Genomic DNA, 12469 nt, shown 5'->3' on the forward strand with positions numbered 1-12469 from the left:
CAATTGGGGAGGCTCAAAAAATGAGGAGTTGTCAAGTAATTGGGATGGGAGGGGAAGTCACGCCGTAACAAAATTTGTGACTAAATTTGTTCGAGAGTTCTAAAGAACTATTTGAAAAAGCTGGACTCAGCTACCTGTCGAGATCAAAAAGGTGCAGCTCACTGTCTCCTTCACTGCAAGGGCTGGGTGTGCCTGCGCCAGACTAGCCGGCAACTTTTGAAACAGCACCTCCCAGAGGACACCACTCATCCTGTGTACCATTGCTCTTCACTCGCTTGGTACAGTTGCATCACAAAGGTTGTACTCCATGCTTCTCCACACTCACCTGGGCACCAGCACCATGTTTCTGGAAATTGGGCTTGGGTTTCTAGAGATCCAGCAACGAGAACCCTTCAGTATATTCTCAGTAAACACCACAGAGTCCATAAATCTGCGTCTGAAGCGTTGCTGCTGTTTTATAAAGGAATAATGAAGTTAAATCAGTTTTTAAAGGACTGATTAATAACCTGTTTTTCAGGACTTAAGGCCAAGGTACTGGCCAGGATGAGGTGGAGAAGCATGTATGGACTGTGACTGGCCACCATGCTAACCTCAGTGTGTGTGTTCTCTTCTCATCTTTTTCCCTCTTTGCTCTCGCAGCCGGAAGGGCCCAGCTTCACCTACTCGACCCACCATAATCCGACCAGCTGAACCGTCCCTCTTAGATTTATAGCCTGAGGCCTGTAGACAGCTGGTGACAAGCGCTGTGCCCGGGGCTTTCCTGCCCCAGCAACCCAATCCCTTGCTCCTCTCACAGAACCATCCACTCCTCTCCGCTGTCCCTTCCCACACGTCGTATAAATGCTCGTTAGCGACTGAGCTCTTCTTCGTCTTCTCTCGTGTATCCTGTATTGCTTTGTGAGCGTAGAGTAGTCCTAGTTCAGTGGCATGGTAAACTTGGAAGGACCCGAGATCTTTGGAGCACTGTTTTTACAGGAGCGTCACAGTGCACCAAAATGGCAGCTGTGTTGACCTGCCTGGTCTGTGCACAGTGTCCTGCCTCCACTGGTTGGCTGTAGTGTCTAGCGCTAATCTATAGCTATGTAACCTTTTTTTCCCTACTATAGTTAAGATGGAACATGCAATTCTGGATGAGGATACACAAAGATACTGTTAACAAAAGGCATTAACGTTGCTAACGGCTGGTATGTGGGTTTGTTTACTGGGGGCAGTAAAGCAATTGTGGAGGGTTTACTGAATAATGCAGTCTTGCAACCCATGAAGTCTGTCGTTATCGCAAAGTGGAAGGAACCAACACAATGGGTGACCCTTCATTCGTTGAAGTAGCAAAGGAGGGTTAAGCGACACTGGCTTTTACCAGCAGGTGACCTGTATTAGTGCTTGCAACGGACTTTCCACAAAAGCAAGAGAGGTGAATCTCCTTCCTCTCCACAGAAATGGACTAGCTAATATTTCCAGGAGAGTGTGCTGTGTAAATGTTTTATTGCAACTACCTTTGCTTCAGACGAAAAAAAGAAAACACACTACTTGTTTGATGTCTTGAGGATCCTATCGGCCGTAATAGCCTTTACTACTTGCATGCAGATGGTACATATATTAATGCGGGGGGAAATGTTTGTTACTGCAAGTCTTGACTCGTCATTTTCACTGGCTTCTTTATGTACATGCTGAGGGGTAAATACAAAAATATTTAAAGAAAAAAGGAGACCTGCAACATCTTGTCCCTTCAAAAGCCAAATTTAGACATTCTGTTTGTAAAATTTCCAAGTCATCCCCACTTACAATTTTGAGTTTTTACCGTTGTTTTTGATTTCTGTTGAAGATCCTCTTGACGTCAGCTTCTGAGGTCTGATCCTTTCCATATTTTAACTGTTTTACTTTTTTGTCCTTCTCCCAAACCCTCTCTCTCTCCCCCCCTTTTCTTTTGTGTTCTTGTCTTTCTTTAAATTCCAGCCGTCCTGGCAAAGCTAGCCCCTCCCGCCCGGAGAGTCCAAAACCACCATTTGACATGTAACCCTGCTCCCTTCTTGAGGTCCATCCTTTATCTGCCTCTTAGCTGTTCTGTCCTGGAACGGTCCAACGCACATCTTAAAAAAAAAAAAAAAGCTTTGTTCTGTCGTAACTTGTGGCTTGCACACATCAGATGTGACTCTAGTGAAACTGGCTTTTCTTCCAAGTTGCTTTCAAGGAATTTTAAAAAGAGTTATATTGTAGTAATGAGAAACATATCTTTACTGTTATATAAATATCTATAAATATCTATAAATATAAAGATCTAAATATATATGGTGTCCAGACGTTTTAAGCCTTTAACGCTTCCAATGTTGAGTTCAGCAAATACTTGAGTAGGAAGATTATATATAATGAACACATGTGCACCCAACAAAATATAATTCAAATCCAGAAGTCTAAGATCATTAATTCTCTGCTGTATGCAGTTGGATTATTCTGTTGCCCCGAAATTGTGGTGAATACCTTCGCAGTGCTGCTAGTATCTGTGATGCCGTCTGTGATCTGTCAACTCTTGTTTACTGGCTGAAAAATAAACCATTATTTCTGTATAACAGACGACTCCATGCCTACAATAAAAACACTCTCTCAGTGCTTCCAGACTCTTATACTTAATGTTGTCAAGTTCTTTGTGGCAAGACATTTTGAGAGGTGCAGCGTCAGGGCTAGTGGGTTAAAGTCCTGTTTTTACACTTACAGACATTTTTTTTGGGGGGGGGGTATTAAAAGGAGGCATCACCATTCAGTGAAGGTGCATCAACTCACTGGAATTTTATTTACACATATTACTTAGTAAAGGCTCTGAAATGTAAGTTCCAAACCACTTTTAGTGGATTACACTGACCTCTTTTACTTTTCTTGGGAAGAGGTGATGTTGGCAACCAACCCACATTGTGGGATCCACACGGAACCCAACCTTGTGCGTTGCTCTTAGGTTGTAGGAGTGAAGTGCATAAAGTTGGAAAACTAGTTACTGAAATGGTAGTGTCTTTGCTGTCTCCACTACGGACAACAGATGACATTGTTACAATAAGGGCACAGATCTCCTCAGGCAACTGGTCATGTTCGTTCACTCACTCACTCGCTCACTCTCTCTCTCTCTCACACACACACACACACACAACTTCAGTTCTCAGAAGCAATTGTTAGAAAAAACATAATGAAGTGCAGTAAATCAATTGTTATCCGTTTGTACAAGGGAATAATTTATGCAATCCTGGGGTTCCACCACTAGGATTAGGATTTTAGATAACTGAAATAACAGCACTATGTAAAAATTAGAACAGGAATAGGAGACTTTAAATGACCATAAGCATCTCAGGAGGAATATATCCTACAAAAAAAGTAGATCCTACATGGGCTGTGTTACGAGGATATTTTTCTATGAGGTGCTACTTTTCCATGCGTTTTCAAGTAGCAGAACCTCCCAACGCATCCCATTGACGGACTGAAACGAGCATCCAACATACTGAAGCGTATGACGGAAAAGAAAAGGGCTGCAATCAGATTTTGTCTCCTCCCCATTCCCAAGGAAAGAGCATCGTTTAGTGGTGAGGGCTGTCCCTACAGAGAAGGGCAAACAAAGCTCTATGCCATGTGCAACGCTAAAGAGGACCCAATCACATCAGCTCAGTGATGGAAACAGCGCTTTTTGGAACGTAACAGTGCAACACAGAGTATGCTAGGTGGAACAGGTTTATTCAGAAAGTTGTAACAGGATTAAATTATCTCTGCAACAGAATGCAAGATTTCTCTAATAAGGTTTTTTCTTTCACATTCCTGGAAATCAGACACCCAATAAATATTTCACAATGTTCCATATTAAATCACATTCCTGCCCCTCCCAAGTTAGATTTTTTTTATATAATACAAGACTATAAGTAGCTTTCCAGCAGCCAGAAATGCTGCCCCAAGGCTTGTCCCCTCTTTATTCAAGGTATATACAAAATGTTACACAGATACACTATGTACATTTGTGCAAACAGGAGCTCACAAGCTCACTTTGTCACTACAATGCACTGAGGGAGTAACACTGACATCACAGCTGTGCCAATTTCCTGGATGTTTTCTTGAGTTTTGCAGTCAGGAGTCTCCTGGAGACATTCAACTCCCTAGAGGCTGGAAGAGTGCAGTGATTTAAGTCTACAATCGTTCTCTTCTGGAAAAACAGGCAGGGATGAGGAAGAAGCTTGTGTTTTAAAAAGCTTCCCTATGTGCTTTTGGGCTTTGGATAGACTGTTTCTAGCAACCTACTGCAAAGAAAGGCCATGACAAATATGCCAGACTCTATTACATAAGTGAATGGCAAAATGTCTTCTAGGCAGGGAAGTGCAACGCAGAAGCAATGCCTGTCCACTTTGGTGGTGCTTTTCACCTCCAAGCAGGACTGCAGCAACAGGGAGCTACATCACCAGCTAGCTACTTCTGCTGCTTATGCAGATATACAGTCATCTCCCACACACGGCTTCCTAAGGGGGATTCAAGCTAGACATGGGGCAAATCCTTCAGTCTGACCCTCCCTCATGCACCTGCTTCACTCTGCAACAGATGAGATGCATCCCTGCAGCCTCCTCCATAGAACTCTTTGGCCTAGTTCCATACTAAGTTTTACAGGAGAGGGAAAAAACCCATTTCAACTCTCTAAGCTTGCTATCAGAATATTCCACCACCCAACTAGGAAGAAAATATCTAATTACAAGTAGCTGAAATTCCAGAAATCAACACAGAAGTATACTAGTTTTTTCATTGATTTACTTTTTAAAAAAATTAGGTCTCCCCATCTTTTTTTTTCAAAAAAATCCTACACAGCAAGGTATATCACCTTCAAAAGTGCAGCCATATTTTCATTCCACCCTCAAATCATCTGCACCAAAGAGCCAGAGGCCAACCCCAGAACGCTAACTGGAAATGTAACCCACCAGAGCTTCTGGCAAAACGTTTTTGCAGCACTCTGTTTTAGGGAGAACTAGAGATGAAGATGGCTGTTAAGTCTGGAGAGGTGGCTTGTTGTGCAATAAAGCAAAAGGGCCGAGATCTATGGTGGGGGACAAACAGAATCCAAACCATCTACTCCTGGAATAAATTAGTGGAAAGACGCTGAGCAAATGGCTACTGTGACAACTGGAACAAGGTCACTGGCTGAGGAAACTGACTGGCTGGCTGAAGCAGGAATCAGGAGAACCAAGTCTTCTCCTGAACTTCACATGATGACCCTACATGATCTGTTCAGGAACAGCAAAAAGGGAGGACTAGCACACAATGCCTGGCGCTTGAGTTCCGCCCAGCATGACCACGTGTGGCGCTGCTGCCCAGGCACACGGGGCAGAAAACGGGGCACTCTCCGTCCCTGCAGGTCCTGTGCCACGTTACACCACCATGATCTTGACTTCGTCGTTTTCATCTGCTCGATAGAAGAAGGGGATGCAGGGGTTTTCCAAGAGGGAGCCCAGTCTGTCCCGGGGGTTTTGGATTTCACGTAGCAACTGCATGATCTGTTTGGCAGTGGGGTCCTGTGCAGCAGGCTGGAGGCCTTTGCCGTCAGAGCGAGGAGGGCGGGATTGAGAAGCTGCGGACTCCAGTTCTGGCTCATCAGCCAAACTCACTTCTCGCAACCCTGGAACACAAGACGAGACTGTGCTTAACTTGTAGAGGGAAATGCTGGCACTTGGGTTTTCCTGACAGTCTCACACACTGACCTAGAAAACTCTCCCTCAACCCTGATGTGTGGGAAATGGTTTCTGTTACTCGTGGGCAAGGGAAAGTAGTTCTAACATGTTAAAAAACATACCCTTTATTGAGGCATCTCATGATCCGGGCCTAAGCCAAGGCACTGAAATTATTCTGAATTCAAGGCAAGCGGCACAACTCCTATTTTGCAACAGCAGAGTCTGGAACCGTCCCTTCAGTAAGTTTCCCCCACTTGAAGAAACAACAGCAACTCTCCCCACCTGCTGCTGCCATTGCTCACCTTCCCCATCAGTCGCATTCAGCTCAAGGTGCCCCTCTGGTGTCGCATGAGCCTCACTTTGGGGGCCAGGCCGGGGATCCACGTTTTGAGCCACCGCCACGTATTTTGTATACCATTCGTTCCTCTCACCAACCAAGCGCATCACCAGTTCCTGCAGCTCTAGTAACTTCATCTGCAGAGAAGCAGTATAAGGAAAACACAATATATACACACACCCATTACAATGAATATGTTTTCTTCCTCCTATGACTCTGGGATTGGCTCTTGGCAGCTTTCTACAGTCAAGCTTCCGGTACTCAAGGTCCTCCATTTTTCTGCCCATCTACTCTGCTTTGCCCAAACTCGCTGCTAGTGAACTCCTTCACTGTCTTCCACCATCACCATAATTTCCTTTCTGCTGCATATGCTGGGAACAAGACCAGCCCCCTTCTATGCGACACGGAACCTCTTCCTTTAATTTCCTCCCATCTGTCTTGGATCATCACAGCCTCCGACAATGGATACAGAACATAGCCTGATCATCCATGAATTTACCTAATCCTCTTTTAAAGCCAATGATGTTGGTGGCCATCACTGCTTCTTGCGGGAATGAATGCTCTGTGAAATACTTTCGTTTTGCCTACCCTGAATCTTCCAATGTTCAACTTCAATGGATGTCCCCGAGTTCTAGCAGAGAGGGAGGAAAACTTTTCTCTGCCCACTTTGTCCACACCATGCAAAATTCTATACAGTTCTATCACGTCTCCTATTACTCGCCTTTTCTCTATGCTAAAAAGCCCCAAATGTTGTAACCTTTCCTTGTAGGGAAGTTGCTCCAAGCCCTTGATAATTTTGGTTGGCCTTTTTCTGAATAATATATGGTCTGTGTTAAAAAAAAGCTAACTAGCAATAGTTTGTTTGTTTTTACTAGCCCGGTTGAAGACCATCACCCCAATCCTCTACTGCTGGCAAGCCATTCCCATCCAAGCTGTCACACTCGGACTGCTTTGGAAGGATTCTACAAAGCCCATATTACAGATGGAAACAATGAAACTTCACCAGGCGATGTTTTTAATTAATTCTTAGATTTCAAACATCTGATAAACAAATATTTAAGAATAATGAGGCTGCCATGAACACCTGCTGCCACCTCCCTCCCTCCCGGAGCTGTTCTCTTTTCTGGAACAAATGCTGCCAATCCAAGACACAAGATAACTGAAGTAGTCTTCTGCAAGCAGTGAAAGTGGCCTTGTGCATGCAGACAAGAGAGAGGTGCTCAGGGTGCGCTTAGAAGGGCAAGGATTACAACAACAAAATGCCCAGAACTCAGCAGACCTGCTCACTTCTTTGTGTGGGGTGAGCTAGCCTCTGCATGAGCTCCTCAGGGCAGGGACCTTTCTTCTTCCAGCGTGCATAGTATTTTATTTTATTTTTATTTAATAATAATAATAATAATAATAATTCATACCCTGCCTTTCGGCCCTCAAGGCAGCTTACAGAAGACACAAATATCAAAATTGTACTGGGTGGGACACTCTTCTTCAGCAGAGGCCTGCCTGAGTAAGCACCACAAGGCAAAGATGCAGCTCAGGAGCAGGAGCGAAAAGGGGTGCCCTCCTTCACAGGGAGGAACACACAATTCCCAACTCTGTTCAGTCCATCCCCTCCGCAGGGACTGTGTCCAAAAGAGCCCTTTGGAGGGAAGGAGAGATGGAGGGAGAGCCCTCACTCACCTTCATTTCCTCCTTGTCCTGGGCCAGTCGGCTGATGTATTCCTCTTTCTCACAGTGGCGCTGTTTTAGGATAGCCCGCTGACTCTGGTACAAGGCAATATACTCACCTGGAACACAAGAGACATGACTGAGGCTGAGCATGCATAGGAAGGGTGGTGCTGAAAGTTACGTGTTTGCCCTTACATATACAAATGTTAATCTGCAAAAAGATCAGCGTGTTACTCCCACACTGTCCTTTGTTCTTTTAAAAAAAGATATACAAAACTGTGTGTCTAGCAGACATACAGCAATCTAGCAGAGCCCACAGGCTGCACTAGGAAGAAGGGCAGTTTCCCATCAGTGACTTACTGCTTGTTTATTTTTAAAGCACCTAAAATGTAATACATGCTGTACAAATATTTTAAAAAGACAGCACACAAATTCTGTAGTGTCCAGTCTTTGCTTCCAGCTAGGAAATGCCATATATAGCCAAGCAGCTCAGGTTTCTGGAGTTTAAATATTTTCTGCAGATTTCCTTAAGTGTGTTGTTTCCTTGGAAACAAAAGAGAAGAGAGAAGGAGGGATGGGCGTTATTTGTTATTATTTTAATTTTATTTGGTTCTTTCTGTGTGGGAACACTGAGGTGGCAAAATGGTTCAGAGACTTGGGAGAGGAGTCATAACCCCTGACCACTAGGAAACTCCCTTCTGCCCTCTCAGACTGGCTTCCTGCATTTTCCTTTGCCTTCATGTGGACTGGAAAACTTGGGATTTTAAAAAATGAAAACAAAAGCAGAGGTCTTCAGGATCCTATGGGAGAATTGTCACATAATCTCTTTCATAATGTGCAACACTCACATTTCCCCAGCCATCTGAATGGAAGATGGAGAGGTGCACCGAGCTCATCTCACCTATGGTGTCTGTTTCTCCAGACAACTGTATGCAGCGATGTTCCAGCTCTTCCACCCGGTCTTTCAATTCTGCCTTCTCACGCATCAAATCTGTGAATCGAGACTAGAAAGCACAATGGCAGTCACTATTGAAGATAGTGAGATCATGTGGAAGAAGCAGCACAAACCTTCCCTGCACAGCAGCCAGCTCTGGTGTGGCAATGTATCAACACAAAGGGCAGCTCCTAACTGATGGGCAGGATATCCTCTTCATCATTGGAAGGTAAAAGGATCTTATTTCTGATAAAAGAAGCCTTCTAAGTAGGCAGGTCTAATTGCTGCAAAAGAAGAAAGCCTTCTGCTGCTTCCCAGGGGAAGAAGTCACAAGATTTTCAAAATGGATCCCTTAAAACACACTTTCTCTCTCTCTCAAAATTGGGCTCCTGCTGGGAGGAAGGGCACGATAGAAAGAAAGAAAGAAAGAAAGAAAGAAAGAAAGAAAGAAAGAAAGAAAGAAAGAAAGAAAGAAAGAAAGAAAGAAAGAAAGAAAGAAAATGTCGTGGATGATCAACCTTAAAGAAGTGTGGGTATTTATTTTATTTTAAGGATTAGGGAGCAGAGCTTCTGTTTGGCTTAAGTCTTCCATAAAGAATTCTCAGATTTAGAAGCCAAAACGTTAGCCCCTCACCCTGCAAAAGACTGGGGCAAGGAGAGAGAACAGAACCTGCACAGTGAACAGCTGATCCAGCACTAGCTATAATAATCTTGTGGGATGGAAGAACTATTAGTACTCTTAGATAAATCTTTAGCTGGGCCAATAACGTTACTGCAGTCCACCCAACATCATGCAACTCAGTTGGCAAAGGCAGGCTTGCAAGGGTAATTCATCAGTGAAGAGACCTTCATGTGAATCTGCTTATAAAGGGCTGAATTGTCTTGCATTAACTAGCACTTGTGGCACCTGTCTGGGTTGGCAACCCAGAGCACCAGACACTCACCTGCAGCTTCTCCATGGCACTTTTTAAGACTTCGTGAACCTCACCTGGAACAGAATCTGCGGCAGAACCTGGAAAGGGCCATGTAATTTAATTTAAGAGACTGCAGAAGGGATAGGCTCATGGTTCCAACCTGCAGAATCCCCGCCTGGCTGGCACCAAAATAGACACACTTGACTATGCACATCCAAGCACAAGAGCACACTTACCTCCCCCTGATGCAACATGCAACAGCTGCTCCTTCCTCAGCATGGCGATCTGTTGCAAGAGGCCTCTGCATTGCCTCTTCTGATCAGACAGTTGCTGCCTCATCTCTTCTCGCTCAGTTTCCGCTTGAGACATGGCAGATGTCAAGAAAGCAACCTAAGATACAATTCCATATGATCTGGTTTAGCATAAAGGTTTTGGTAAACATCAAATGTGTCTCCTGGCATCCATAGGAAGAATTACAACCATTTTATACAGGGAAATCAGTGCACAGTGAAGCCAGTGCTAGCCTGCATCAAAAAGGGTGGTGGTGATGGATTTAGGAAGGTTCTTTCTTGTCTGCAGCTTGTTTCATTGGAGTCATTCTCGTATTCCACAACTCTGTAGTCACCACATTTACTCTTTATTATACTTGTGTCTTAACACTTTGGCTTGGTTTTGGAAAAATACTATACCCCAGGTCCTCACCTGCAAGGGGGGGGATCTTTTAAAAGCACCAACCCCCCCCCCACTACTCCCAAGTTACAACTGATGGCAAACCAAAACTGTTGGGTTCCCAATGCTTCCTAATTCTGAACCACCAGGCCCATGCTTTCCAAGACCTCATTCAGATAACAACTCCCCACATTTGCAGGTTGGCCCTGCACTGTGAAGTGTGCATGATGAGTACTGGAAAAAGGCAGACAGATACTCTTTGAGATACTGTGGGAAGCTGACTGTGGGGACCAGAAAAGCTACACAGGTTTTTGTTAGGCATATGGGTCAGCAAAAATGGAAACGCTTGGGTTGTGAAGACTGGAAATGCAGAGGCAGTGCCCCAGATCCCCACCTAAATATACCCATAAGCATTTGCATTCAGATTCATTTCAGTAAAATCAGCGCCTCGTTTCAGGGACGTGCCAAAAAACCACTACAGGGAGAAACCAAGAACTGACAGCTTGCTGACACACATTACATGTGGAATATTTCACATGTATTTCATGCAATTCTGCCTCTGGACAAACTGGTCTGGATCTGGTCAGTACTGGGAAACCAGGTAGGAGCTCATGGGTTCCTCGGAAGAAGAGAGGAGTGCAAAACAGAGAGACTAGGGGAGGGAAGCATGAAACAAGGATAGGATGAGAAGCAATCTGATTTAAAAGCATGGGGGAATTAAACTAAATTTAGTACAAGGGAAGGATCTCAACTGAAAGATAAATCCAAAAATGGAAGCTAGCACTAAGTCTTTGAACAGCACTTCAAGGCTGCTGCATCTCAGAACTTCCAAGCTATTCTTGTCTGCCCTTCCCATTCCCCCTGCAAGAACAAAAGAAGAGCCCGCCGCATCAGGCCAATGGCCCATCTAGTCCAGCGTCTTGTTCTCACAACCAGATACCGTGGAAACCCGCAAGCAGAACCAGACTGCAAGATCAGTCTCCCTCCTGCGGCGTCCAGCAACTGCTATTCAGAAGCATGCAGCCTCTGACTATGGAGGCAGAGCATAGCCCTCGTGGCTAATAGCACACACCCTCAAGCACTCATGTAAAGCACAAAGGACAAGTGCCAAGTGCTCACCATTTCCTCTCTACTTTCAAAATTCTCTGGGATGGCAACCAAAGGAGTCTTCAGGTCTTCCACAGTCTCTTCAGTTTCCACACCGTCCCCTGTGAGCAAAGGGAGAAGAGTTGGAGCATTCTGTTGGGATCAGCCCTCCTGTCTCTCTGCTAAAGAAAAGCCAACTCACCTTGTGCCCTGGGAAGCATCTTTGCATCCAGTTCCGCCATGAGCTGGCTGACATGGGCCTGCAGCTCTTTGTTTTCTTTGGCAACTGTCTCCAGGCTTTCCTTCAAGAGAGAAGCAGCAGTTTTGCAATAGCGACCCCAAACATGAAACACGCTGACCTGACCCAAAACATGTGTTTTCTCTGTATCAGTACAGCTACTGGCACAGAACCAGAAAAACAAATGTTTAGAAAGCCCTCCTCACTCCAATAAGCAACCACCAGAGTTGGGACTTCCAGTACGTCCGCTCCTCAGGGCAGCTGCTGCCACCCCTTGCCTCCTGCACCTGAGCTCTTACCCACAGCTGGAAAATCCCTAATTATACAATTAGAATTATGCAAAATCACAAAACAGCATGTATTTCGGCATTAACTATTCCAAACAAAGAAAAGTTTTCACTTGGTTCAGAGTTTTCAGCTGGGCACTCGCAGCCCTTGTCACAAACACGCTCCCAGCAGATTTAAGATATTTTCTCAGCACAGGCATCCTGCCTGGCACAAAAACGGAATCCTCTTGAATCTTCTCACTATTAACTTCCACAGCCCTGCTTAGCATTCCTCCCAAGTTCCAGCCCTTACCTTGGCTTGCCGGAGCTCTTTGAAGTGCATCTCGGCAGTCACCTTGCCCTGGACCTCCTCGTGCTGCAGGCGATCCATGAGCTGTGCCTGAAGAAGGTACTGTTTGTGCAACTCCTCTTTCTCAACAGCTAGCTGCTGGTACGCTGCAGTGTATTGCTGGAGACGGGTGTAGCACTGATCCCGGTGCTCCTGAAGGGCCTGAGCCTCCTGTGTCTTCTGAGCCACCTTGGATGGAGAAAACAAACAGCCAGTCACCAAATCTGCAGTCCAGAGGTGGTGGGCAACCCCCCTCCCCAATGACACAAGCGACCACCTACAGAACTGATGGAGGGCACAACCAGAAGTCCTGGCAACATGATCTAATCCAGGCTG

At 45.1% G+C, this 12469-nt stretch overlaps 2 protein-coding genes across 12 annotated transcripts in view; one reads left to right on the forward strand and one right to left on the reverse strand.

Moving 5' to 3' along the window:
• Positions 1–12469, forward strand: part of DNM1 (dynamin 1) — a 207770-nt gene that overhangs the window by 179761 nt on the left and 15540 nt on the right. For 2 of the 5 annotated variants that reach the window (XM_061604030.1, XM_061604031.1), the window contains exon 20: positions 640–1947. The exons of 2 other annotated variants lie outside the window; for them this stretch is intronic. In XM_061604030.1, coding sequence (XP_061460014.1) covers positions 640–712 — 73 coding nt within the window. In that variant the 3' untranslated portion in view covers positions 713–1947. One more of the 5 variants, XM_061604033.1, reaches the window with a different exon arrangement.
• Positions 3690–12469, reverse strand: part of GOLGA2 (golgin A2) — a 52525-nt gene continuing 43745 nt past the window's right edge. For all 7 annotated transcript variants that reach the window (XM_061604029.1, XM_061604026.1, XM_061604028.1 and 4 more), the window contains 9 exons: positions 12098–12322; positions 11483–11582; positions 11314–11402; positions 9762–9915; positions 9556–9623; positions 8579–8681; positions 7690–7796; positions 5978–6149; positions 3690–5623 (listed from right to left, as the gene is read on the reverse strand). In XM_061604029.1, coding sequence (XP_061460013.1) covers positions 5376–5623; positions 5978–6149; positions 7690–7796; positions 8579–8681; positions 9556–9623; positions 9762–9915; positions 11314–11402; positions 11483–11582; positions 12098–12322 — 1266 coding nt within the window. In that variant the 3' untranslated portion in view covers positions 3690–5375. The remainder of the gene's footprint in view (positions 5624–5977; positions 6150–7689; positions 7797–8578; positions 8682–9555; positions 9624–9761; positions 9916–11313; positions 11403–11482; positions 11583–12097; positions 12323–12469) is intronic.

Source organism: Rhineura floridana, chromosome 20 (assembly GCF_030035675.1).
Source record: "Rhineura floridana isolate rRhiFlo1 chromosome 20, rRhiFlo1.hap2, whole genome shotgun sequence".
In the NCBI taxonomy this organism is placed as follows: Eukaryota; Metazoa; Chordata; class Lepidosauria; order Squamata; family Rhineuridae; genus Rhineura; species Rhineura floridana.